Source organism: Ranitomeya imitator, chromosome 5 (genome assembly GCF_032444005.1).
Source record: "Ranitomeya imitator isolate aRanImi1 chromosome 5, aRanImi1.pri, whole genome shotgun sequence".
Classification (NCBI taxonomy): Eukaryota; Metazoa; Chordata; class Amphibia; order Anura; family Dendrobatidae; genus Ranitomeya; species Ranitomeya imitator.
The window spans coordinates 145,704,929-145,730,292 of record NC_091286.1 but is presented as its reverse complement, the minus strand read 5'-3'; the positions used below and the strand labels follow the sequence as shown (position 1 = coordinate 145,730,292).

Genomic DNA, 25,364 nt, shown 5'->3' with positions numbered 1-25,364 from the left:
TTCAGCCCAAAAATTTGGGCTGAAAATCTCGGCTTATACTCGAGTATATACGGTACCTCAAGAGAGCAGCGATGGCTCATACAAAAGGTCACAAAAGACCCCATAACAACATCCAAAGATCTGCAGACCTCACTTGCTTCAGTTAACCCCTTCAAGACCTTGCCCTTTTCCGTTTTTGCGTTCTCATTTTTCGCTCCACTCCTTCCCAGAGCCATAACTTATTTATTTTTCTGTCAATATGGCCATGTGAGGGCTTGTTTTTTGCGGGACAAGTTGCAATTTTGAACGACATCATTGGTTTTAGTATATCATGCACTAGAAAACGGGGAAAAAATTCCAAGTGCGGTGAAATTGCAAAAAAAGAGCAATCCCACACTAGTTTTTTGTTTGGCTTCTTTGCTAGGTTTACTAAAGGCTAAAACCGACCTGCCATTATGATTCTCCAGGTCAGTACGAGTTCATAGACACCAAACATGTCTAGGTTACGTTTTATCTAAGTGGTAAAAAAAAAACAAAAACAAACGTTGCTAAAAAAAAAAACAAACAAAAAACAATTGCGCAATTTTCCAAAACCCGTAGTGTCTCCAATTTTCGTGATCTCGGGTTGGGTGAGGGCTTATTTTTTGTGTGCCAAGCTGACATTTTAATGATACCATTTTGATGCAGATACGTTGTTTTGATCGCCCATTAATGCATTTTAATGCAATGTTGTGGTGACCAAAAATCTGTAATTCTGGCATTTCAAATTTTTTTCTCGCTACGCTGTTTAGCGATCAGGTTAATGCTTTTTTTTATTTTTTTATTGATAGATCGTGCAATTCTGAACGCGGCGATACCAAATATGTGTAGGTTTGATTTTTTTATGGTTTTAATTTGAATGCGGCGAAAGTGGGGTGATTTAAATATATATACAGTGGGGCAAAAAAGTATTTAGTCAGTCAGCAATAGTGCAAGTTCCACCACTTAAAAAGATGAGAGGCGTCTGTAATTTACATCATAGGTAGACCTCAACTATGGGAGACAAACTGAGAAAAAAAAATCCAGAAAATCACATTGTCTGTTTTTTTAACAATTTATTTGCATATTATGGTGGAAAATAAGTATTTGGTCAGAAACAAACAATCAAGATTTCTGGCTCTCACAGACCTGTAACTTCTTCTTTAAGAGTCTCCTCTTTCCTCCACTCATTACCTGTAGTAATGGCACCTGTTTAAACTTGTTATCAGTATAAAAAGACACCTGTGCACACCCTCAAACAGTCTGACTCCAAACTCCACTATGGTGAAGACCAAAGAGCTGTCAAAGGACACCAGAAACAAAATTGTAGCCCTGCACCAGGCTGGGAAGACTGAATCTGCAATAGCCAACCAGCTTGGAGTGAAGAAATCAACAGTGGGAGCAATAATTAGAAAATGGAAGACATACAAGACCACTGATCTGGGGCTCCACGCAAAATCCCACCCCGTGGGGTCAGAATGATCACAAGAACGGTGAGCAGAAATCCCAGAACCACGCGGGGGGATCTAGTGAATGAACTGCAGAGAGCTGGGACCAATGTAACAAGGCCTACCATAAGTAACACACTACGCCACCATGGACTCAGATCCTGCAGTGCCAGACGTGTCCCACTGCTTAAGCCAGTACATGTCCGGGCCCGTCTGAAGTTTGCTAGAGAGCATTTGGATGATCCAGAGGAGTTTTGGGAGAATGTCCTATGGTCTGATGAAACCAAACTGGAACTGTTTGGTAGAAACACAACTTGTCGTGTTTGGAGGAAAAAGAATACTGAGTTGCATCCATCAAACACCATACCTACTGTAAAGCATGGTGGTGGGAACATCATGCTTTGGGGCTGTTTCTCTGCAAAGGGGCCAGGACGACTGATCCGGGTACATGAAAGAATGAATGGGGCCATGTATCATGAGATTTTGAGTGCAAACCTCCTTCCATCAGCAAGGGCATTGAAGATGAAACGTGGCTGGGTCTTTCAACATGACAATGATCCAAAGCACACCGCCAGGGCAACGAAGGAGTGGCTTCGTAAGAAGCATTTCAAGGTCCTGGAGTGGCCTAGCCAGTCTCCAGATCTCAACCCTATAGAAAACCTTTGGAGGGAGTTGAAAGTCCGTGTTGCCAAGCGAAAAGCCAAAAACATCACTGCTCTAGAGGAGATCTGCATGGAGGAATGGGCCAACATACCAACAACAGTGTGTGGCAACCTTGTGAAGACTTACAGAAAACGTTTGACCTCTGTCATTGCCAACAAAGGATATATTACAAAGTATTGAGATGAAATTTTGTTTCTGACCAAATACTTATTTTCCACCATAATATGCAAATACAATGTTAAAAAACAGACAATGTGATTTTCTGGATTTTTTTTTCTCAGTTTGTCTCCCATAGTTGAGGTCTACCTATGATGTAAATTACAGACGCCTCTCATCTTTTTAAGTGGTGGAACTTGCACTATTGCTGACTGACTAAATACTTTTTTGCCCCACTGTATATACACACACACACACACACACACACACACACAGTACAGACCAAAAGTTTGGACACACCTCATTTAAAGATTTTTCTGTGTTTCCATGACTATGAAAATTGCACATTCACACTGAAGGAATCAAAACTATGAATTAACACATGTGGAATTATATACTTAACAAAAAAGTGTGAAACAACTGAAAATATGTCTTATATTCTAGGTTCTTCAAAGTAGCCACCTTTTGCTTTGAAGACTGCTTTGCACACTCTTGGCATTCTCTTGATGAGCTTTAAGAGGTAGTCACCGGGAATGGTTTTCACTTCACAGGTGTAGCCTGTCAGGTTGAATAAGTGGGATTTCTTGCCTTATAAATGGGGTTGAGACCATCAATTGTGTTGAGCAGAAGTCTGGTGGATACACAGCTGATAGTCCTACTGAATAGACTGTTAGAATTTGTATTATGGCAAGAAAAAAAGCAGCTAAGTAAAGAAAAACGAGTGGCCATCATTGCTTTAAGAAATTAAGGTCATTCAGTCCGAAAAATTTGGAAAACTTTGAAAGTGTCCGCAAGTGCAGTTGCGAAAAACCATCAAGCGCTACAAAGAAACTGGCTCACATGAGGACCGCCCCAGGAGAGGAAGACCAAGAGTCACCTCTGCTTCTGAGGGTAAGTTTATCTGAGTCACAAGCCTCAAGAAATCGCAGGTTAACAGCAGCTCAGATTAGAGACCAGGTCAATGCCACAGAGTTATAGCAGCAGACACATTTCTACAACAACTGTTAAGAGGAGACTTTGTGCAGCAGGCCTTCATGGTAAAATAGCTGCTAGGAAACCACTGCAAAGGACACGCAACAAGCAGAAGAGACTTGTTTGTGCTAAAGAACACAAGGAATGGACATTAGACCAGATGAAATCTGTGCTTTGGTCTGATGAGTCCAAATTTGAGATCTTTGGTTCCAACCACCGTGTCTTTGTCCAGCGCAGAAAAGGTGAACGAATGGACTCTATATGCCTGGTTCCCACCGTGAAGCATGAAGGAGGAGGTGTGTTGGTGTGGGGCTGCTTTGCTTGTGACACTGTTGGGGATTTATTCAAAATCGAAGGCATACTGAACCAGCATGGCTTTCACAGCATTGCATTTAGTTGGATCATTTATTTTTCAACAGGACAATGACCCCAAACACACCTCCAGGCTGTATAAGGGCTATTTCACCATGAAGGAGAGTGATGTGGTGCTACGCCAGATGACCTGGCCTCCACCGTCACCAGACCTGAACCCAATCGAGATGGTTTGGGGTGAGCTGGACCGCAGAGTGAAGGCAAAAGGGCCAACAAGTGCTAAGCATCTCTGGGAACTCCTTCAAGATTGTTGGAGGACCATTCCCGGTGACTACCTCTTGAAGCCCATCAAGAGAATGCCAATAGTGTGCAAAGCAGTCATCAAGGTGGCTACTTTGAAGAACCTAGAATATAAGACATAATTTCAGTTGTTTCACACTTTTTTGTTAAGTATATAATTCCACATGTGTTAATTCATAGTTTTGAAGCCTTCAGTGTGAATGTACAATTTTTATAGTCATGAAAATACAGAAAAATCTTTAAATGAGAAGGTGTCCAAACTTTTGGTCTGTACTGTATGTATGTATGTATGTATGTATGTATGTATGTATGTATGTATGTATGTATGTATGTATGTATGTATGTATGTATATATATATTTTTTTTTTTTTTTTTTTTTTTACACCTTTGCCATGCTTCAATAGCCTCCATGGGAGGCTAGAAGCTGGCATAGCCTGATCGGCTCTGCTACATAGCAGCGATAATCAGATCGCTCCTATGTAGCTGAATTGCAGGCTTGCTATGAGCACCGACCACAGGGTGGCGCTCACAGCAAGCAGGCATCAGCAACCATAGCGGTCTCAAGGAGACCTCTGGTTACTATGCCGACGCATCGCTGACCCCTGATAATGTGACGGGGGTCAGCGATGCGAGCATTACCGGCCGCGCGGCCAGAAGCGCCGGTTAAATGCTGCTGTCAGCATTTGACAGCGGTATTTAACTAGTTAATAGTGGCGGGTGAATCGCGATTTCACCCGCCGCTATTGCGGGCACATGTCAGCTGTTCAAAACAGCTGACATGTCCCGGCTTTGATACGGGCTCACCGCCGGAGCCCACATCAATGCAGGGGATCCGACTTCCGCAGTAATAGTTCGGCGGAGGTCAGTAAGGGGTTAAGGTCATTGTTCAAGACTCCATAAGAAACTAGACTGGGCAAAAATGGCCTGCAAGGCAAAGTTCCAAGACTAAAACGACTGTTGAGCAGTAAGAACATAAAGGCTTGCCTCAGTTTTGCCTAAAAACATCTTGATGATCCTCAAGACTTTTGGAAGAATAATCTGTAGACTGATGAAACAAGTGTTGAACATTTTGGAAGGTCTATGTCCCATTACAGCTGGAATAGAAGTATCAGCATTTCAAAAAAGGAACATCACGCAAACAGTAACATATGGTGGTGGTAGAGTGATGGTCTGAGGTTGTTCTGTTGCCTCTGGTCCTGGAAGACTTGATGTGGTAAATGGAAGTATGAATTCTGCTTTCTACTAAAAAAAAAAAAATCCTGAAGGAGAATGTCTGGCCATCTGTTTGTGACTTCAGGCTGAAGCGCACTTGGGTTATGCAGCAGGACAATGATCCAAAACACACTAGCAAGATCACCTCTGAATGGTTTAAGAAAAACAACATTAAGACTTTGGAGTGGCCTAGCCAAAGTCCTGATCTTAATTTGATGAAGATGCTATGGCATTGCGTTAAAAAGGTGGGTGATGCTGGAAACCCTCCAGTGTGGCTGAATTACTACAAATCTGCAAAGATGAGTGGGCCAAAATTCCTTCAGGGTGTTGTAAAAGACTCCTTGCCAGTTATCAAAAAATGCTTGATTGCAATTATTACTACTAAGGGTGACCCAACCAATTAGACTTGAAGGGCAATCACTCTTTCACACAGGGCCCTGTAGGTTTAGATTTTGCTTTTTTCTGAATAAATACCTTCATTTACAAACTGCATTTTGTGTTTACTTGTGTTATCGTTGTTGAATAGCATTAAGCTACTTACTGGTAGCGGCATTTCTCGGAGGCCCATGACAGCACGACGAGAGAGGGGATCCGCCCATTAGAAACAGGAAACCTACAGATACAAAAGGGTGGCACCTCTCCCTTGCCTCAGTTGTATTTCAGAGTCTTGAGAGGACTACCGCGGTTAGTGGTACACAAAAATATACACTATATACAGATTATATACAAAATATCAGACATCTATTGGAACTGGTATCGTATTGTGAAATATATACATTTATAGGAAGTGCAACCCCCAGTGAATAGGGAGGGAACTAAGGGTGCTGTCATGGGCCTCCGAGAAATGCCGCTACCAGTAAGTAGCTTAATGCTTTACTCGGACTCCCATGACAGCACGACAAGAGAATTACAGAGATGTAAGCTTCCTTAGGGAGGGACTATGGCCTGTAGCACCCTTAACCCGAATGTGAGATCAGAGGAAGCCCCCAAATCCAACCTATAGTGTTTAAAGAAGGTGGACGGGGGATGACCATGTGGCCACCTTACATATCTGGTCGATTGATACTCCAGACTTTTCCGCCCAGGATGTAGCCATGGCCCTGGTGGAATGCGCCCTCAGATTCTGCGGAGCCGGACCTCCACCTGCAGTGTAAGCCAAAGAGATAGCCTCCCTAATCCACTTTGCTAGTGTGTACTTTGATACCCTGAGTCCCTTCCTAGGGTTTTGGAAAGATAAAAATAACGAATCATCTTTCTTCCATGTGTCAGTAATAGAGATGTATTCTAGCAGGCATCTCCTAACATCTAATGTATGGAGTAGTTCTTCTTTAGGGTTGGAGGGATTGGGAAGGAAGGATGGTAAAACTATCTCCTGTGTCCTGTGAAACCGTCATGACACTTTTGGTAAATAGGCTGGGTCCGGTCTGAGGACTACTCTATCCGGCAGAAACTCTGTATAAGGGGCAAGCCTGGAGAGCGCTTGTATGTCCCCCACTCTACGGGCAGATGTAATTGCCACAAGAAAAGCTGTCTTAAGAGATAGGGCCTTAATTGAAGCTGATTGTAAAGGTTCAAACGGCTCTCTAGTCAATGCTGACAGTACTAGGTTGAGATCCCAAGGCATAGATCTATCTTTATGTATGGGTCTAGATCTAATAGATGCTTTAATGAACCTTGAGATCCAATAATTATTGGCGATGTTACATGAAAATAGAGCCCCTAGGGCCGAGACCTGTACCCTTAGAGTACTAGTGGATAGATCTAGCTCTAAGCCTCTTTGCAGAAAATTCTAAGATTTGTTTTATAGGTAATCCCTCTTCTAAATTAAAATCAGAAGAGGCCAGAAATTTCCGCCAGGTTCTAGCGTAAATTGTTGTGGTTATTTGCTTTCTACTTTTCATAAGGGTCTCAATTAGACTCGGGGAGAACCCTTTGCTTTTTAGTAACGCCCTTTCAAAATCCATGCCGTTAAATGGAGATTCTTTACTTGAGGATGGCTGATCGGACCCTGGTAGAGCACATCTGGAATGTCCGGAAGTACCCAGGGGTCCTCCACTGACATGATCCTGAGCCAAGTGAACCAGGCCCTTCTGGGCCAGAATGGGGCAATCAATATAACTCTGGCTCGATCTTCTCTTATCTTCCTGACTACTAAGGGTAACAGGCCTAGTGGAGGAAATGCATACGCCAGTTGAAAATCCCATTTGATCAGAAAGGCGTCTACCGTCAGAGGATTTTCCCTGGGATTTAGGGAACAAAATTTTGTTGTCTTCCGGTTGTCCCTGGTAGCAAATAAATCTACTTCTGGATGTCCCCATTTGTGGACGATCTGATCGAACACGCAATTGTTTAGGGACCACTCCCCTTGCCTCAAGGTGTTGCGGCTTAGAAAGTCTGCCTTGATGTTTTCTGTTCCTCTTATGTGTAGAGCGGTTAGGAATAAGAAGTGATTTTCTGCTGTCTGGAACAGACGATCCGCCACTCTCATCAGTGACTCGGAATGAGTTCCACCCTGATGATTTATGTATGCGACTGCCACCTGGTTGTCCGATAGGATCTTGACATGATGACCCTGCAGATATATGAGGAATTTTTTCACCAAAAGCTCTACTGCCATTAACTCTTTCTGGTTGGAGGAGGCTGATGTTAGGGGAGGGGACCATAGACCCTGAACCATCATGTCATCCATGTGTTCTCCCCAACCCGAAGGGCTAGCATCTATTGTTACCACCCGTGTTACCTGAGACACCCAGGGAACTCCCGCCGATAAATTTTCACTGACTAGCCACCACTTAAGAGATGTGAGTGCTTTTGGACTCAAGGTAATCTGACTCTGCAGGGACCCCCGTAAGATTCTGTCATTAACCAGCACCTCGGATTGTAACGGTCTGGTGTGGAACTGGGCCCAACGGACAGCGGGAATGCAAGAGGTTAAGGAACCCAATAGTGACATAGCCTGTCTAAGGGTCATGGATGGTTTATCAATTGCCCTAGACACCTGTTGTTGGATATGTGACAACTTGTCGGGTGGAAGACAACACTGTTGGGATTCTGAGTTTAACAATAGTCCCAAAAATCTTTGTATTTTCTGGTGTGTAAAAGATTTTTCATAATTTACGATCCACCCCAGATGCTCAAGTTTGGATGTGGCTGTCTCTAGCTGAGAAAGGCAATGGTCTGCAGAGCTCCCTACTATAAGAAAGTCATCCAAGTAGGGAATAATTAGGATGTCAGACTCTCGTAAGTGCGCCATGACTTCGGCCACTAACTTTGTAAACACCCTAGGAGCTGCTGATAAGCCGAAGGGAAGAGCTCTGAACTGGAAATGGCGAATCTGGCCCCCCATTGACACAGCTACTCTCAGGAATCTCTGGAAGTGTTCATGTATTGGAACATGATAGTATGCATCTTTTAGATCTACAACTACCATGAAACAGTGATTAAACAACATTTTTATTGCTGAATTGATTGTTTCCATTTTAAATGATTCATTGACCAGGAACTCATTAAGACATTTGAGATTAATGATCGTTCTAAAAGATCCGTCTGGTTTCTTAATCAGAAAAAGAGGAGAATAAAATCCCCTTCCTCTTTCTGATTCCGGAATTTCAATCAGCACCTTCTTGGAACATAAGTTCATAACCTCTGCTTCCAGAGCTGCTTGCTCAAGGGGGGAGGAACGTAAAGGGGTTAATTTAAATTTTTCACGAGGCCAGTGATTGAAGTCCAGTTTTAGACCTTCAGTAATGATGCCTCTGACCCATTTACTGTTTGTAATGTCAAGCCAAGCTGAGGAAAATGCTGACAGTCTACCCCCCACAGGGATCGCTAGTCATTGGTCCGGTTTTTTCTGATCCTTTGAGGAACGGCGAAACATATAGCCCGTACCTCTACCGCGTCTGTCTTCCCATCTGAAACTTTCTCTAGTGGGAGAGGACCCGCGTTTCTTCCCGCGACCAAATCTCCTTCGATTGAAGGGCCGGCGGTAAGATGAATATAGATTGGGGAATTTCTTTTTGTCATCCCCTGCTTTTTCCAACAACTCGTCCAGAGTTGGACCGAAGAGGTATTGTCCTTCACACGGAATGGCGCAGAGCTTAGTTCTAGACTGAATGTCACCTGACCAGCATTTCAGCCACAAGGCCCTGCGAGCCGCGTTAGATAGTCCTGCCGCTCTAGCCGCCATTCTAACCGAGTCCACGGATGCGTCCGATAGGAAGGCTGCAGCATTCTGGATTGTTGGTAGAGCCTTCAGAATAGTGTCTCTGGATGCACCGTCCTTAAGCTGAGACTCTAACTGATCTAGCCAGACCATTAATGATCTGGCCGTACATGTTGCCGCCACGGCTGGTCTGAGAGATCCAGCCGCCATCTCCCAGGTACCTTTAAGGAAGATATCGAAGATATCTGCCTTCCTGTCCAGAGGATCCTTGAGGGTCCCCATATCCTCAAAGGGTAATGAGGCTTTCTTTGACGCTTTTGCTACAGCCGCGACCAATTTAGGAGCTTTATCCCATGTATGCACAACCGGATCGTCAAAGGGATACCTGCGTTTTAATGCCGGTGGTAAGGCCCCCTTTTTTTCCGGTTTCTAACATTCTCTAAGGATCAAGTCCTGAATCTTCTCGTTTACCGGGAAAGATCTATGTTTTTTACGATCAAGTCCGCTAAACATCAACTCCTGTTTCGAGGGTTGTGATTTAGGTTCCTCTATACCCATCGTGCCTCTAACTGATTTGACAACCTTGTCAATTTTATCCAAGGGTAGACAGAATCGCCCTGACTCCTCATCTGATGAAGAGGAGAGAGGACTGGAGAGATAGGTATTTTCCTCTCTTTCTTCCTCTGAAGAATTAGAGTCCAAGAGAGTCCTATGCTTTGAGCCTTCCGCTTGGGATAGGGACCGTAGTGATTCCCTTACTTCCAGCCGGATCATTTCCCTCAGGTTTGCCGGAGTTACGGACTCTTCTGCTACCTAGGGGAGGACAAAATAGGAGATAACTAATATCTGACCTAATGTCACTACCACCAACCCACTCCTGTAGACCTCACCGTCTGCTGTATACAGGGGGCACATAATTTTTTTGAACAAGAGTCAGGTAGAGGGACTCCACAGAGGGCACACTCCTTATGTTTTGACTTTCCCGTACTCTTCTTCCCCTGGAATGATAAAGTATAAGGGGCCCGCGTCACAGAGTGAACTTTCACGTAGATCACTTACCCGTGTGCCAAAGTAAAGTACCGGAATCCGAGGGGGTTCTTTGTTAGTCGAAGCTCTGGATCCTTGTTCGGAAGAGCTCTTACGACTGGGCTGGTCGCCTCTATCTTTCTGTTTGGGTTTCTGACATACCTCGTCTGGCAGCTGCTGCTGCTCACCACCACTCTCCATGACGAAATGCGACCAAAAGCAGGGAACTAACATCTCCACCTGCATAAATACCCCTTGGATCCGGTCAGCAGATGGGCCAGCGCTGTCCCTATTGGTCCAGGATACAGCAGAGGGCAGGAGATCTTGCGGTCAAAAACCGGCACTCAGACGCGATGGGCGCCGCCATCTTGGAACGACTGCGCATGCGCAGACGTCCGGCGACCCGGAAGCGGCCGCTAACCCCGCCCCCTTACGTCACTGCACCCGGAAACGCTCCAGCACGCACTGAGAGCGGTGCAGGACGCCGGGGATGGAGCGCAGCGCTCCGGGAGCTCACCCACACACTTGAGCCCGGCACCCGCAGCCACACCATACCGCTGCACCACCAATGGGAATACTTACCTGCGCCGACGCTGATGGAGGCAGGAAATCCTCCGGACTCCGCTCCCTGCTGCGAACGCCACTGCCGTGAAATCCAGCAAGGACCACCGTGGCGTCTCCAGGGATCTCCGCACCGGCCGAGGTAGGAGACCCCCCCCGCTACCGTATTCGGCCGGCCTGGGCTCCTTCTGTAGGCATCCGTCCCCTTCAGGAACAGGAAACCAACTCCAACTAAGGCAAGGGAGAGGTGCCGCCCTTTTGTATCTGTAGGTTTCCTGTTCCTAATGGGCGGATCCCCTCTCTCGTCGTGCTGTCATGGGAGTCCGAGTAAATTTGAATTTGTTTGGTGATCTGAAACATTTAAGTGTGACAAACATGCAATAGAATAGGAAATTAAGAAAGGGCAAACACTTTCACAGAACTGACTGTATGTATGCGGTTATATAATACGGACTGATCCTGTGGAACCATATTATGAATAATAATATGGAGTTGACCTCAGCATGCCCCTTGTGTGCTGCAATACAGACTTGTACAATATGGATCAGTAATACAGTTGTGGCCAAAAGTATTGACACCCCTGCAATTCTGTCAGATAATATTCAGTTTCTTCCTGAAAATGATTGCAAACACAAATTCTTTGCTATTATCATCTTCATTTAATTTGTCTTAAATGAAAAAACACAAAAAGAATTGTCCTAAAGCCAAACTGGATATAATTCCACACCAAACATAAAAAAGGGGGTGGACAAAAGTATTGGCACTGTTCGAAAAATCATGTGATGCTTCTCTAATTTGTGTAATTAACAGCACCTGTAACTTACCTGTGGCACCTAACAGGTGTTGGCAATAACTAAATCACACTTGCAGCCAGTTGACTTGGATTAAAGTTGACTCAACCTCTGTCCTGTGTCCTTGTGTGTACCACATTGAGCATGGAGAAAAGAAAGAAGACCAAAGAACTGTCTGAGGACTTGAGAAACCAAATTGTGAGGAAGCATGAGCAATCTCAAGGCTACAAGTCCATCTCCAAAGACCTGCATGTTCCTGTGTCTACCGTGCACAGTGTCATCAAGAAGTTTAAAGCCCATGGCACTGTGGCTAACCTCCCTAGATGTGGACGGAAAATAAAAATTGACAAGAGATTTCAACGCAAGATTGTGCGGATGTTGGATAAAGAACCTCGACTAATATCCAAACAAGTTCAAACTGCCCTGCAGTCCGAGGGTACAACAGTGTCAACCTGTTCTATCCGTCGGCGTCTGAATGAAAAGGGACTGTATGGTAGGAGACCCAGGAAGACCCCACTTCTTACCTCGAGACATAAAAAAGCCAGGCTGGAGTTTGCCAAAACTTACCTGAAAAAGCCTAAAACGTTTTGGAAGAATGGTTCTCTGGTCAGATAAGACAAAAGTAGAGCCTTTTGGGCAAAGGCATCAACAGAGTTTACAGGAGAAAAAAAAAAAAAGAGGCATTCAAAGAAAAGAACATGGTTCCTACAGTCAAACATGGCGGAGGTTCCCTGATGTTTTGGGGTTGTTTTGCTGCCTCTGGCACTGGACTGCTTGACCGTGTGCATGGCATTATGAAGTCTGAAGACTACCAACAAATTTTGCAGCATAATGTATGGCCCAGTGTGAGAAAGCTGGGTCTCCCTCAGAGGTCATGGGTCTTCCAGCAGGACAATGACCCAAAACACACTTCAAAAAGCACTAGAAAATGGTTTGAGAGAAAGCACTGGAGACTTCTAAGGTGGCCAGCAATGAGTCCAGACCTGAATCCCATAGAACACCTGTGGAGAGATCTAAAAATGGCAGTTTGGAGAAGGCATCCTTCAAATATCAGGGACCTGGAGCAGTTTACCAAAGAAGAATGGTCTAAAATTCCAGCAGAGCATTGTAAGAAACTCATTGATGGTTACCGGAAGCGGTTGGTCGCAGTTATTTTGGCTAAAGGTTGTGCAACCAAGTATTAGGCTGAGGGTGCCAATACTTTTGTCTGGCCCATTTTTGGAGTTTTGTGTGAAATGATCAATGTTTTGCTTTTTGCTTCATTCTCTTTTGTGTTTTTTCATTTAAGACAAATTAAATGAAGATAATACCAAAGAATTTCTGATTGCAATCATTTTCAGGAAGAAACTGAGTATTATCTGACAGAATTGCAGGGGTGTCAATACTTTTTGGCCACAACTGTATGACCAGGGGTAGGAACACATTCTCATTCTGCTTAAGGCTGGAAACGTCTCGATGGAGGCAGAGACCAATTATGTGTAAAATAATCAATACGCATCCACATACCTGAAGTTAAAACATGGCCGAATATCACCTCTGAGATCTCATCTGATTTAAGATTGGCTCTCTTCAGAGCTTCTCTGATCACAACTGTCCCCAGGGCATGTACAGGCAGTGTTGACAGGGCTCCATTAAATGTACCTATAGATAGGAAAAAAAAAAAAAAAAAACAACCCTTCACTTATTAGCAATAAATAATTGTATGATTATTCATCCACTAAAAGAATGTATCACTAACTCACCTAAAACTAAATATGTCTACTCGAGTTGAGTTTGGGGTACCCTATCCCCACACTGCTAGAAACAAGCCATTCACACAGGCAATTGGCCACTCGTTTACACAGGCACATTTTTGCTCTTAGGTTGTATTTAGACTAGTTCCCTGGATCAACACCAATCACAGAATCTAATACTCAGAACCTGTAATACTATAATTCTCAAGAAAATCATCCAGGCCCTCTTTGTGCTTTAGTAGCAAATCAGCCATCACCACATATTGTGGAAGAGGAGTTCCAAAGTCTCACTGCTCTTACTGTAAAGAATCTCTGCCCGTGATAATTAAACCTTATTTCCTCTTGTCGTTGCATGCCTAGGTATAAGAAGATCATCAGATAGATCTCTGTACTGGCCCCTGATATTTGTGCTTTGGAAAAATTAAGGCTTAGGGACGATCTTATAACAAACTAAATAGCCCCAAGTGTAATAACCTATCTTGGTATTGCAGACCCCCCAGTCCTCTAATAACCTTGGTCGCTCTTCTCTGCACCCGCTCTAGTTCAGCTATGTCTTTCTTATACACTGGAGACCAGAACTGTACACAGTATTCTAAGTGTGGTCGAACTAGTGACTTGTATAGAGGTAAAATCATGTTCTCCTTATGAGCATCTATGCCTTTCTTAATGCATCCCATTATTTTAATTTTATTTAATATTTGGCAGAAGTTGCCTGGCACTGCTCAGTAGAGATTGTGGTTCACTCATACGCCCACGTCTTCTTCAGTAAATGTTTTACCCAGTGTTTCAACATTTAGTACAAAATTGTACACGATTACAGGATCTGGGGATGTTTAGCTTGCACAAAAGAAGACTCAGAGGAGACTTAACCCCTTAATGACAGCCAATACGTCTTTTAACTGACCTGAGATATAACAGAATAGCCTCCCCATACAGGTGACAATCCAGCAGCTGCCCCAAAAGTGCATAAGGGTCTGGACCCGCTTAAAGGCCGCCCTATTGTGGCAGGGATTGATTCGCTCTCCCAAAACGTTGGGATATATGTGGACCGCATCCTCAGGCCCTTTGTGCTTTCACTGCCCTCGTACGTGAGGGATACTCTCCATCTTTTGGGTATGCTGGAGGATGTTGTTGTGGAGTCATGTAAAATTGGCCTCCATTGATGTTGAGGCACTCTACAGCAGCATCCCCCATGATATCGGCATGCGGGCGGTAGAACACTTTCTCAAAACAAGGGCTGTTGAGTGTGCAGAACACAATTTTTTTGTCAAACAACTCCTCCTATTCACACTTTCTCATAATTATTTCATCTTTAATAGGAAGTACTTCCACCAGCTCAGGGGCACAGCAATGGGGAGCCCGTGTGCCCCCACATATGCCAATCTGTTCCTGGGCTGGTGGGAGGAAACCCATATCTTTCCTGAGGAAGAGAGATGGTGGCAGCCATATATCTGCCTCTGGGCCAGATACATTGACAATATACTAGTCTTGTGGTCTAGCCCAGGGGCAGACTTTGAAAGATTCATAGAGCAGATTAATATCAATAGCATCGGGATGAGATTTACGTCCGAAATTCAGGAACACAGTATTGCTATCCTAGATCTCAAAATCACTAAAAATGAAAAGGGGGGGAGATTAGTACATGTTCGTATCGCAAACCCACTGCAACAAATAGTTTGCTGCAGCGGCAGAGTCATCACCCTACCCCCCTCAAACGTGGCATACCAAAGGGGCAGTTCCTTCGAATAAGAAGAAACTGCTCAGACATAGATACGTTTAAGTATCAGGCCAGTGAATTACATCATAGATTTAGAGAGAGGGGGTACCCCACGGATATTCTGGCAAAGTCCTATAATGAGGCACTTGGGAGGGATAGATCCCTGTTGCTTAGAACAAGAGAGGACTCTGGAGCGGCTCCAGACCCTGTCAGACTTATAGGGACTTTTGATAACCAATCCGAAAGAATATTCCAAATTATGAGAAGACACTGGGGGGTACTTTGGGGGGGATCCAGGGCTGAGAGATGTTATTCCACCAACACCCAGTATCACCTATAGGAGAGGGAGGTCAATTGGGGATAGGCTAGTGCATAGCCTCTATCAAAAACCACAGGGAACACGAACATGGTTGGAGAGAAAACCTCTGGGCTTCTTTAGGTGTGGCAACTGTTCTAAATGCCAATATGTCAAGCAATCTAAACAGTTTATTAGCGCGGCTACCAGGAAAAGCTTTGACATTAGAGACTTTGGAAATTGCAAGTCTACTGGGGTTGTATATAAGATTACTTGCCCCTGCCCCCTAGATTATATTGGGAAGACCACCAGGGAGCTTAGAACTAGATTTGGAGAACATCTGGGGGACATTAGGCATTAGAGGGACACCCCAGTTGCTCGTCATGTCAACCAAATATATGGAGGAAACCCGGAAGGGATGACTTTCTGTATGATAGAACTCCTAAAACCAAGGATAAGAGGTGGAGACTGACAGGGCCCTCCTAAAGCGTGAAGCGGAGTGGATTTTTCGCATGCAGTCCGTCTCGCCGCGGGGACTTAACGAATCCCTGACCTATACCTGTTTCCTGTAATAATAATCTAGTGCCCCCCTCCTTTGATATCCCACTCTGTCTTAGTTTGGTCTTGTTGCTCATTATACTAAGTGAATTGGGAACCCTAATTTGGAGTCGCTATATGTACTGCATACTTACTTGGTTGCAGGAGTCAATTGTGACCAAAAATTTTGTCTTTATTGTTTTCCCTGTATCTACTTTTTTGTACGTTGTTTCGTACCATTCCTGCTCTTAAATCTATTTATTGACATTATCTATATTGATTAGTTTTGTTTAATACTGGAGCATTGCAGCCACCTTCTGATCTTTTGGTGTGTGCTTAGTTTAAGGGCGCTGGATGGAATTTGTTATCCTGCCGCTTTATGTGGGAGTACGGCTACTTTATTATTCTTTGGTGTGCGTCAAAATGTGAGCGTGTTCACGTTTTTATTTGGGGCTCTTCACGGCGTGTGCATCCTGCTGTGTGGGTCTCTTTTTAGATAAGACAGAATGCGCGCGTATTATCTAGTGTACATACTAAGCATGCGCCCTTATGAGACTTGTCCTATTTGGTGCTCCATTTTGTGTGCGTCTCTGTGGTGCGCAGGCGCGATCTTACTTATGCTACTGGCGCGTGCGCACCCCTTTGGTGTTTGCGCTCCAAGTGTGCGTTCCAGCTCACTGCGCAGGCGCCCCTTTATCGCGTTATTTTGCGCATGCGTACGCTGTACTTTTAGTATTCACTATGGCGGCCCCCAATGCGCCGCGTGTGAAGGCACGCCGGCATGGTAGGACATCGCACAAATCCGGCATGGTATGTACTTTGTACTTCCATTATGATCCTATCTGGCTATGGGGGAGGGAACCATATGCCGTTATGGACAGATGTTTAACAATCGGTCCAATCCTTGGACCGCACTAACTATGTACCCGGTGTTTCCGGTAGTATGGGGGTGGTTCTCCACTGGCGGGTTGCTACTGGCCGGTTGTTTTCATTTCTTATTATAAACCCCCCCCCCCCATCAGGATCTACTCAGGCCTGCCCTAGCATCATGGCGCCTGTATCCATGTCTCATTGGTTCTGACATCTCTGCCTCCTGAGGAACCGTATAACGGGGAAACGCGTTGGGGCGACTATTTGGAAGCTAAGTAGATCTGGGTTTATACCCTCCTCTGGCTACCTTGTATACCATGTATATTAACATGCAGAGACTGTGTATTGCTGACATGGCGATTTGTTTTCAGTTTGGTGCCTAGTGAATGGAAAAAAAATTTCTACTGTGCTTTGTGACAACAATATTGTCCTTTACATCTGTTATATATGGATTTTATGTCACACCATTTATTATCTACCTTGGCACATGTTGCTTTAGGCGGTTTAAAGATTGTCTGTCACAAACAGTCCGCTGATATATGGAACCAGACTGTCTTAGGCTACTTTACCTACCCGTTATTAATATTATTGTGCATTAGTTTGTAACCTCTTGCAGTGCTGGCTGTATCTATTTATTCAGCGGTTTCTAGCCAGCACGCTATGAGTCGAGCTTTTATATGCTAGGACTATTGCTTGCATGCAGCACATATAAGAAGCTCTGTTGCAGGTCGCTATATTTTTGGGGTGATTTATTATAGTTTGTTTGTATTTTTTGTGCACCTTAGCCTATTTTTTTTACACCTTCCTTCATTTCTTTTATTAGCTCATTGTTTTCCCACCTATAGCTTGTTAGAAATTTAACAGGGTGAGTTGGGGTCAGCCGCCGTTGAGTGGGGGCGCCAAATCGTTCTATCAGGGTGCCAACCTCCACTGGTAGGAAGGGATAGCAGCTTAGGGCTATCTTATAGGGTAGGTGCACAATTGGATCCTTTTTTTCCATATGTTTCACCAGGAACTGGTATTTTTAGGATATTTGTAATAAAATCTATGTTTTAAGGGACTACATGTTACACAGTTTATTATTTTCCCTAGGTTACATATTTTTTCTTTATACGTCCAGGGCTGTCACAGTGTAGAAAGATCAACCTTATTCTCACTTACAAATGGAAACACGAGAAGCAATGGAATGAAACTGAAGGGGAGAAGATACAGAGAAGATATTAGAAAAACTTTGTGACAATCAGTGGAACAGGCTGCCACGAGAGGTGGCGAGTTCTCCTTCAATGGAAGTCTTCTAACAGAGGCTGGACAGACATCTGTCTGGGATGTTTTAGTGAATCCCTGTATTGTGCAGGGGGTTGGACATGATGACTAGTGATGAGCGAGTATACTCGTTACTTGGGTCTCCTCGAGCGCGCTCGGGTGGTGTCTGAGTACTTGTTAGTGCTCGGAGATTTCGTTTTTGTCCCTGCAGCTACATGATTTACATCTGATAGCCAGCCTGAGTACATGTGGGGGTTGCCTGGTTGCTAGGGAATCCACACATGTATTCAGGCTGGCTAGCAGCCGTAAATCATGCAGCTGCAGGGACAAAAACTAAATCTCCGAGCACTAACAAATACTCAGAGACCACCGGAGCATGCTCGGGGAGACCCAAGTAACGAGTATACTCGCTCATCGCTAATGATGACCCAGGAGGTCCCTTCCAACTCCATCATTCTATAATTCTATGATGAAGACCCCCACAGGCCGCCCCGGAGCACGGGCATATCATTAACTCAAAACTGAAAATAAGGATTAAACAACCACAAGACGGATTTCATCACCAGGTATCATTGTAATCAGATTACTGAGCACAATCCTGCTGACAGGTTCCCTTTAAAGGAAAAATCAGGTTAAAAAAAACAAATGCTGAAATTCCCTCCTTGAAAATGTCTTGTATGATCTTATGTGGGGGACAATCTGTAAAATATCAAATATAAATAAAAAGCTGGAAAAAAAAAAACATGAATAAAAAAAAGCAGTTTCCAAACCAAACTCCTGTTACTAGCCCTGACTCTGGAGAAAGAAACGTCCGGTGTATAAAGATAATTGGCACCGAAAGGGGAACATTTAACATCTCGTGGTCCTTTCTGGTTGAAAAAAAGTGTTAAACATTGAATTCATTCTCCCAGCCATATAGCAGATATCAGAAATAAAAGAATATGACTATAGAAATTATGCCCCACGTGTCACAAAGAAAGATGCAAAAAGGTAATCTGGATATAAAAAAGGAAAAAAACTCAGACTGATCAGCACCGCATGCATCAAAAATCCCGAAAACGTTACTGGTCAGGAAGGGGTGTAACGGCCCGGGCTTATCTGGGGCAGACTGTACCCCGAGCAGTACACGTGATTAGCGCCCTCGTCTGGTCACTCGGCAGAACTTGCAGCACTGGCGCCGCAGCGCCTGCGGACTCCCGTCACCTCGACATGACGTCACTGCTCAAATGTTTACCGAGTGATCGGCCGCCGGCACCGCGCTATCTGCGGAGTGACAGTGCAGCCGCCCGGCCACTGACAGGACAGGCGTGAGAGATGGTCCTACAGCCACAGCCAATCAGAGCACAGCGAGACATCTGATCCGAGCCCCGGCCAATCACGTAGTCACAACCACACATGGGTCTACAACAGACAGCCAATCAGCAGCAAGGATTAGGAAAGCTGACAGACTCCAGTTTTGGCTCCTCTGTTCGTTTCACGACTAAAGAATGACTATGCGTGAGCCGGTCACAGCCTGCAGGGGCCACAGCCGCACTGCCTCAGGCCGGGAGACACGGGGCGGCATGTACAGGCAGCGCATCCAACACCGAGCCACAGAAATGATAGGAGTGTGTGCGGTCAGTAATGGCGGAGCCCCCAACACAAGACACCTGTCAGCGGCAAACATGACAGGCTACAGAGCGACCCCGGGACCATCCCAGCAGCACTGGCCGCATTGTGCTCTGTGCACTCTGAAAAGGAAAGAGTTAAACCAATACTATGAGGAGCATTACCTATAGGAGTGCGGACCGCTGCCACAATCACCACTGGATCCTGGGGAGCGCTCATGTTCCCGGCGGCTGTGGGCTGTCTGCTCTGCTGAGTCTGCTCTGCACACTGCCACTGCTCGGTGTATGGTACAGGCTCAATCCAAGTCGGCTAAAGGACCTCCGCTGACGTCATGCCCATGTGACTAGAAGGGGCGGCGCCTCTTCCTCCATAGCAGAGGGAGCTGCGGGGTTTGGGGTCACAGATCAGGTAAGTGGATGTTCAAGCACGAGCTGGGAGAATGGGGGTGCATGCTGGAGGGGGGTAGCCTGGGGAGAAGGGGGTGATGTTGCTTGCATGGGGCTGCATGTGCATGCTGGAGGGGGGGTCTGCCTGGGGAAAATGGGGGTGATGTTGCTTGCATGGGACTGCATGCTGGGGGTCTGCATGGGAAAGGGTGGTGATGCTTGCATGGGACTGTGTGCTGGGAGTCTGCATGGGAAAGGGGGTGATGCTTGCATGGGACTGTGGTGGTTTGCCTGGGGAAGGGGGTGGTGCTTGCATGGGACTGTGGTGGTTTGCCTGGGGAAGGGGGTGGTGCTTGCATGGGACTGCGTGCCTGGGGTCTGCCTGGGGAAGGGGGTGATGCTGCTTGCATGGGACTGCATGCCTGGGGTCTGCCTGGGGAAGGGGGTGATGCTGCTTGCATGGGACTGCGTGCTGGAGGGGCCTGCCTGGGGAAGGGAGGCTGCGTGCTGTGGTCTCTGTTGGGAAGGGATCATGTTGCTTGCGTGGAGGGGGGTCTACCTGCAGAAGGGGGCTGATGTTAGTCGCATGGGTCTGCGTGGGGTAGGGGGCTGATGTTACATGCGCTGTGCAGGTCAGTGTATGATGTCACTTGCTGTTCGGGGGTGCAGGGAAGTATAGGGGGCGAACAGGGGAGGGGATGATTGATATTACTTAAAGGGACTCTGTCACCTGAATTTGGAGGGAACAATCTTCAGCCATAGGGGCGGGGTTTTCGGGTGTTTGATTCACCCTTTCCTTACCCGCTGGCTGCATGCTGACTGCAATATTGGATTGAAGTTCATTCTCTGTCCTTCATAGTACACGCCTGCGCAAGGCAAGATTGCCTTGTGCAGGCATGTACTAAGGAGGACAGAGAATGAACTTCAATCCAATATTGCAGCCAGCGGGTAAGGAAAGGGTGAATCAAACACCCGAAAACCCCGCCCCTATGGCTGAAGATTGTTCCCTCCAAATTCAGGTGACAGAGTCCCTTTAGCATGAGAATCCCTGCCTGATGGTCAGGAGTCGTCCTGGTGTTTTTTTTTTTGTTTTTTTTACATAAAACGTTTTCTCATTATTGGGGACCAGGGCCGGCGTCAGCACCCGGGCAAATGCCGGGGCCCTGGCGAGACTGGGGGGCCCATAACTGTAAGACACAGTAGACACTTATTATGCTGACACAGATGCACAGCGCATCATGCGCTCCTGGGGGGCCCCCGAAGCCTGACTACATCATCATTCCTGAGTCTCCGACCCTCCCTCCCTGTGCTAGTGTGCTGCACTGTCTGTGTGACTCCAGCCAGGAGTCGGAGCTGGAGCAGTGGAGCCGGAATGCGGATATATGATTCTCAGCAGCAGGAGGCGGGACTCCCTGACTGGGACAGGAATACTCACCAATCACCTCCATGGGGATAGAAGAGTCACTTCCGGGCCGGCGGTCGTCACTTCCGGGTGAGAGTGAGGAGCTCATCATCCTAAGAAGAGCAGCGCAGCGCTGACACACACAGCAGATTGTCGCGACACGGTCCGGGTCCGGGACCGGCGGCGTCCACCGTCCAGTAGTTCCAGCGCAGCGAGGAGCAGCAGCATTCGTCAGTGAGTGCATGCATGTGGAGATCCTGTGTCCACAACGGTCGGGGGCAACGGCGATGGCGTGGTGGTGGGTGAATGAGAGTCGACTCGTGACTGACTGGTGACTGAGTGACGTCACGTGACGTTAAAGTGAAGCAGTGTGACTGACTGTCTTCCTTTCAAGTTCCTGGTCCCAAGCATTAAGGGGGGAATGGATGCAGCCTGCCTGGGACTTGTAGTCAGAGTCCTACACTACACAGACAGACCTCTACAGTATGGCATCTGATGATGCTGGGACAGGACTTGTAGACTATATACTACATGGCTGGCTGTGCTATATTATATACTACGAAGGCTGCGTGTGTTATATACTACGTGCCACGTGGGCTGCCTGTGTAATATACTATGTGGGCTGCCTGTGTAATATACTACGTGGGCTGCCTGTGTTATATACTACGTGGGCTGCCTGTGTTATATACTACGTGGGCTGTGCTATATACTACGTGGCTGTGCTATATGCTACGTGGCCTGTGCTATATGCTACGTGGCCTGTGCTATATGCTACGTGGCCTGTGCTATATGCTACGTGGCCTGTGCTATATGCTATTTGGCTGTGGTATATTTCTCTGCTGTATCTGTGCATCATGAATCGTGGTATGTGTTTAAGAGGGGGCCCACTGAGACTCTTTCGCCCGGGGCCCTCAAAAACCTGGAGCCGGCCCTGTTGGGGACGCATGACGTCAGGTTGATGACTGACCTATGAGTGATAAAGAGACGTGTGCACTACAACCTTGTGGTGCCCAGGTAGGTTCCCAAACCATTGGTGATAAATGAAATACAGGTCCTTCTCAAAAAATTAGCATATAGTGTTAAATTTCATTATTCACCATAATGTAATGATTACAATTAAACTTTCATATATTATAGATTCATTATCCACCAACTGAAATTTGTCACGTCTTTTATTGTTTTAATACTGATGATTTTGGCATACAACTCCTGATAACCCAAAAAACCTGTCTCAATAAATCAGCATATTTCACCCATCCAATCAAATAAAAGTGTTTTTTAATGACAAACAAAAAAACCAACAAATAATAATGTTCAGTTATGCACTCAATACTTGGTCGGGAATCCTTTGGCAGAAATGACTGCTTCAATGCGGCGTGGCATGGAGGCAATCAGCCTGTGACACTGCTGAGATGTTATGGAGGCCCAGGATGCTTCAATAGCGGCCTTAAGCTCATCCAGAGTGTTGGGTCTTGCGTCTCTCAACTTTCTCTTCACAATATCCCACAGATTCTCTATGGGGTTCAGGTCAGGAGAGTTGGCAGGCCAATTGAGCACAGTAATACCATGGTCAGTAAACCATTTACCAGTGGTTTTGGCACTGTGAGCAGGTGCCAGGTCGTGCTGAAAAATGGAATCTTCATCTCCATAAAGCATTTCAGCCGATGGAAGCATGAAGTGCTCCAAAATCTCCTGATAGCTAGCTGCATTGACCCTGCCCTTGATGAAACACAGTGGACCAACACCAGCAGCTGACATGGCACCCCACACCATCACTGACTGTGGGTACTTGACACTGGACTTCAGGCATTTTGGCATTTCCTTCTCCCCAGTCTTCCTCCAGACTCTGGCACCTTGATTTCCGAATGACATGCAAAATTTGCTTTCATCAGAAAAAAGTACTTGGGACCACTTAGCAACAGTCCAGTGCTGCTTCTCTGTAGCCCATTTCGGCACCTGTAGCCCATTTCCTGCACACGCCTGTGCATGGTGGCTCTGGATGTTTCCACACCAGACTCAGTCCACTGCTTCCTCAGGTTCCCCAAGGTCTGGAATCGGTCCTTCTCCACAATCTTCCTCAGGGTCCGGTCTCCTCTTCTCGTTGTACAGAGTTTTCTGCCACATTGTTTCCTTCCAACAGACTTACCATTGAGGTGCCTTGATACAGCACTCTGGGAACAGCCTATTTGTTGAGAAATTTCTTTCTGGGTCTTGCCCTCTTGCTTGAGGGTGTCAATGATGGCCTTCTTGACATCTGTCAGGTCGCTAGTCTTACCCATGATGGGGGTTTTGAGTAATGAACCAGGCAGGGAGTTTATAAAAGCCTCAGGTATCTTTTGCATGTGTTTAGAGTTAATTAGTTGATTCAGAAGATTAGGGTAATAGGTCGTTTAGAGAACCTTTTCTTGATATGCTAATTTATTGAGACAGGTTTTTTGGGTTATCATTAGTTGTATGCCAAAATCATCAGTATTAAAACAATAAAAGACGTGACAAATTTCAGTTGGTGGATAATGAATCTATAATATATGAAAGTTTAATTGTAATCATTACATTATGGTAAATAATGAAATTTAACACTATATGCTAATTTTTTGAGAAGGACCTGTATAACCCAGCACTCAACTTAGCGGTGAAATATTAGGAGTAGATTTATTGATCCCAATGTATAACACGACGTTTCGGTCCCAGGCCGGGACCTTCATCAATAATGTATAGAGGGATATGTAATGGTGAAAAACGGCTGTGTAAGCCAGTAATGATAGCAAAAGATATATAAGGAAGGAAATCCAATGGAGGGAGGGACGTAGCCTGTGTCCTGAGTGCTGCTGCGGCGTCCACCGCTGTAATGTGCTGACCTATAACTTCTGGGAGCGAAACTGCGTGACAATAATGTCTCCAGATCCCGGGTATTAGCCTGGTGGCCACTGGTGTCAGCCACTACTTGTATCGAGTTTTCTGCATGATTTTTTCTGTTTTCTTCTAGGTCTTGTGGCTTTTCCCCATCCTTTGTCCCCCAGAGCAGTGACCTCCCTGCAGATGTCATTTCATCACTGGACTTCTCTTCACCAAGTGGAATGCTGGTGCCCCCACAATCTATGTGAGGACCCAAAGGGATGACACTGTGGGCGTCTGATAATGTCAGATAGATGAGTACAATTCCTTTAAAAAAAAAAAAACCCTCCCTTTCTCTCCATTTATATTGTTTTGCTAGGGTCTTTCCCCATCCCATCCCTCTGGTCTTTCCCCGTCCCTCCCCGTCCCGTCCCTCTGGTCTTGTTTTGTCCCTCCCCGTCCCTCTGGTCTTGTCTTGTCCCTCCCCGTCCCGTCCCTCTTGTCTTGTCCCGTCCCGTCCCGTCCCTCTTGTCTTGTCTCTCCCCGTCCCGTCCCTCTTGTCTTGTCCCTCCCCATCCCTCCCCTCTTTTCTTGTCCCTCCCCGTCCCGTCCCTCTTTCCTTTACCCACGCTCGTGTCTTATAGTGTATTCAATGAGAGAGGAATTTTGTGTTAAGCACCGCAATACAATTTTTGCAGCACAGGGGATTTCGGTACAAAATGTGTTTTGCTTTTGTCATTAATCTCTAATGTCTTTAATGTTTAATTCAGTGTTTTGATTTCTAAAACTCTTTTATTTTTAATTTGTATGAATGCATATATTTATATATTTCTCTTTTTTATTTCTAACTATTTGACTTGTAATAAAATTGTTTGACAGCTATGAGTTGAATTTTCATTTCTATAATTATAAAGCTCGGGGTGACATTAGTGGAGAGTAACTGCATCTGGATCTGTATCAGGCTGAGTTTACACATTGCGTTGTATTGGGGAAACTATCTGCAGGGTAGTCCTCACCAGTAGACCGGACCCGCACTTAGGTTGCCGTCACACTATCAGTATTTTACATTAGTATTTGTAAGCCAAAACCAGGAGTGGGTGATAAATGCAGAAGTGGTG

General features: G+C 45.6%; 2 protein-coding genes and 1 long non-coding RNA gene across 3 annotated transcripts in view; 1 reads left to right on the top strand and 2 right to left on the bottom strand.

Moving 5' to 3' along the window:
• ACAT2 (acetyl-CoA acetyltransferase 2) overlaps nt 1-19,945 on the bottom strand; it is a 38,131-nt gene extending 18,186 nt beyond the window's left edge. Inside the window, exons 1-2 of the mRNA XM_069769198.1 lie at nt 19,788-19,945; nt 13,107-13,241 (exon numbers count right to left, since the gene is read on the bottom strand). Coding sequence (XP_069625299.1) covers nt 13,107-13,241; nt 19,788-19,842 — 190 coding nt within the window. The 5' untranslated portion in view covers nt 19,843-19,945. The remainder of the gene's footprint in view (nt 1-13,106; nt 13,242-19,787) is intronic.
• On the bottom strand, nt 9,595-10,548 carry LOC138681580 (uncharacterized). Its single transcript, XM_069769200.1, has 3 exons — nt 10,303-10,548; nt 10,113-10,220; nt 9,595-10,035 (listed from the first exon to the last, which is right to left on the bottom strand). The coding sequence occupies exons 1-3, from the start codon at nt 10,492-10,494 to the stop codon at nt 9,652-9,654; spliced, it is 684 nt and encodes a 227-aa protein (XP_069625301.1). The 5' UTR covers nt 10,495-10,548; the 3' UTR covers nt 9,595-9,651.
• A 1,060-nt stretch (nt 19,946-21,005) lies between the features above and the next one.
• LOC138681581 (uncharacterized) lies at nt 21,006-25,128 on the top strand. The gene is made up of 2 exons (XR_011321929.1): nt 21,006-21,645; nt 24,398-25,128. It is a non-coding gene; the product is annotated as an uncharacterized lncRNA (long non-coding RNA).
• The last annotated feature ends 236 nt before the right edge of the window (nt 25,129-25,364 follow it).

Excerpts from the sequence above, each read along its gene's own strand:
- LOC138681580 (XM_069769200.1), bottom strand. The coding sequence starts at position 10,494 with ATGCAGGTGGAGATGTTAGTTCCCTGCTTTTGGTCGCATTTCGTCATG. Across the intron at positions 10,221-10,302 it reads AAGAACCCCCTCGGATTCCG|GGGAAGAAGAGTACGGGAAA; the intron begins GTACTTTACTTT and ends TTATCATTCCAG. Across the intron at positions 10,036-10,112 it reads CCCCCTGTATACAGCAGACG|GTAGCAGAAGAGTCCGTAAC; the intron begins GTGAGGTCTACA and ends GTCCTCCCCTAG.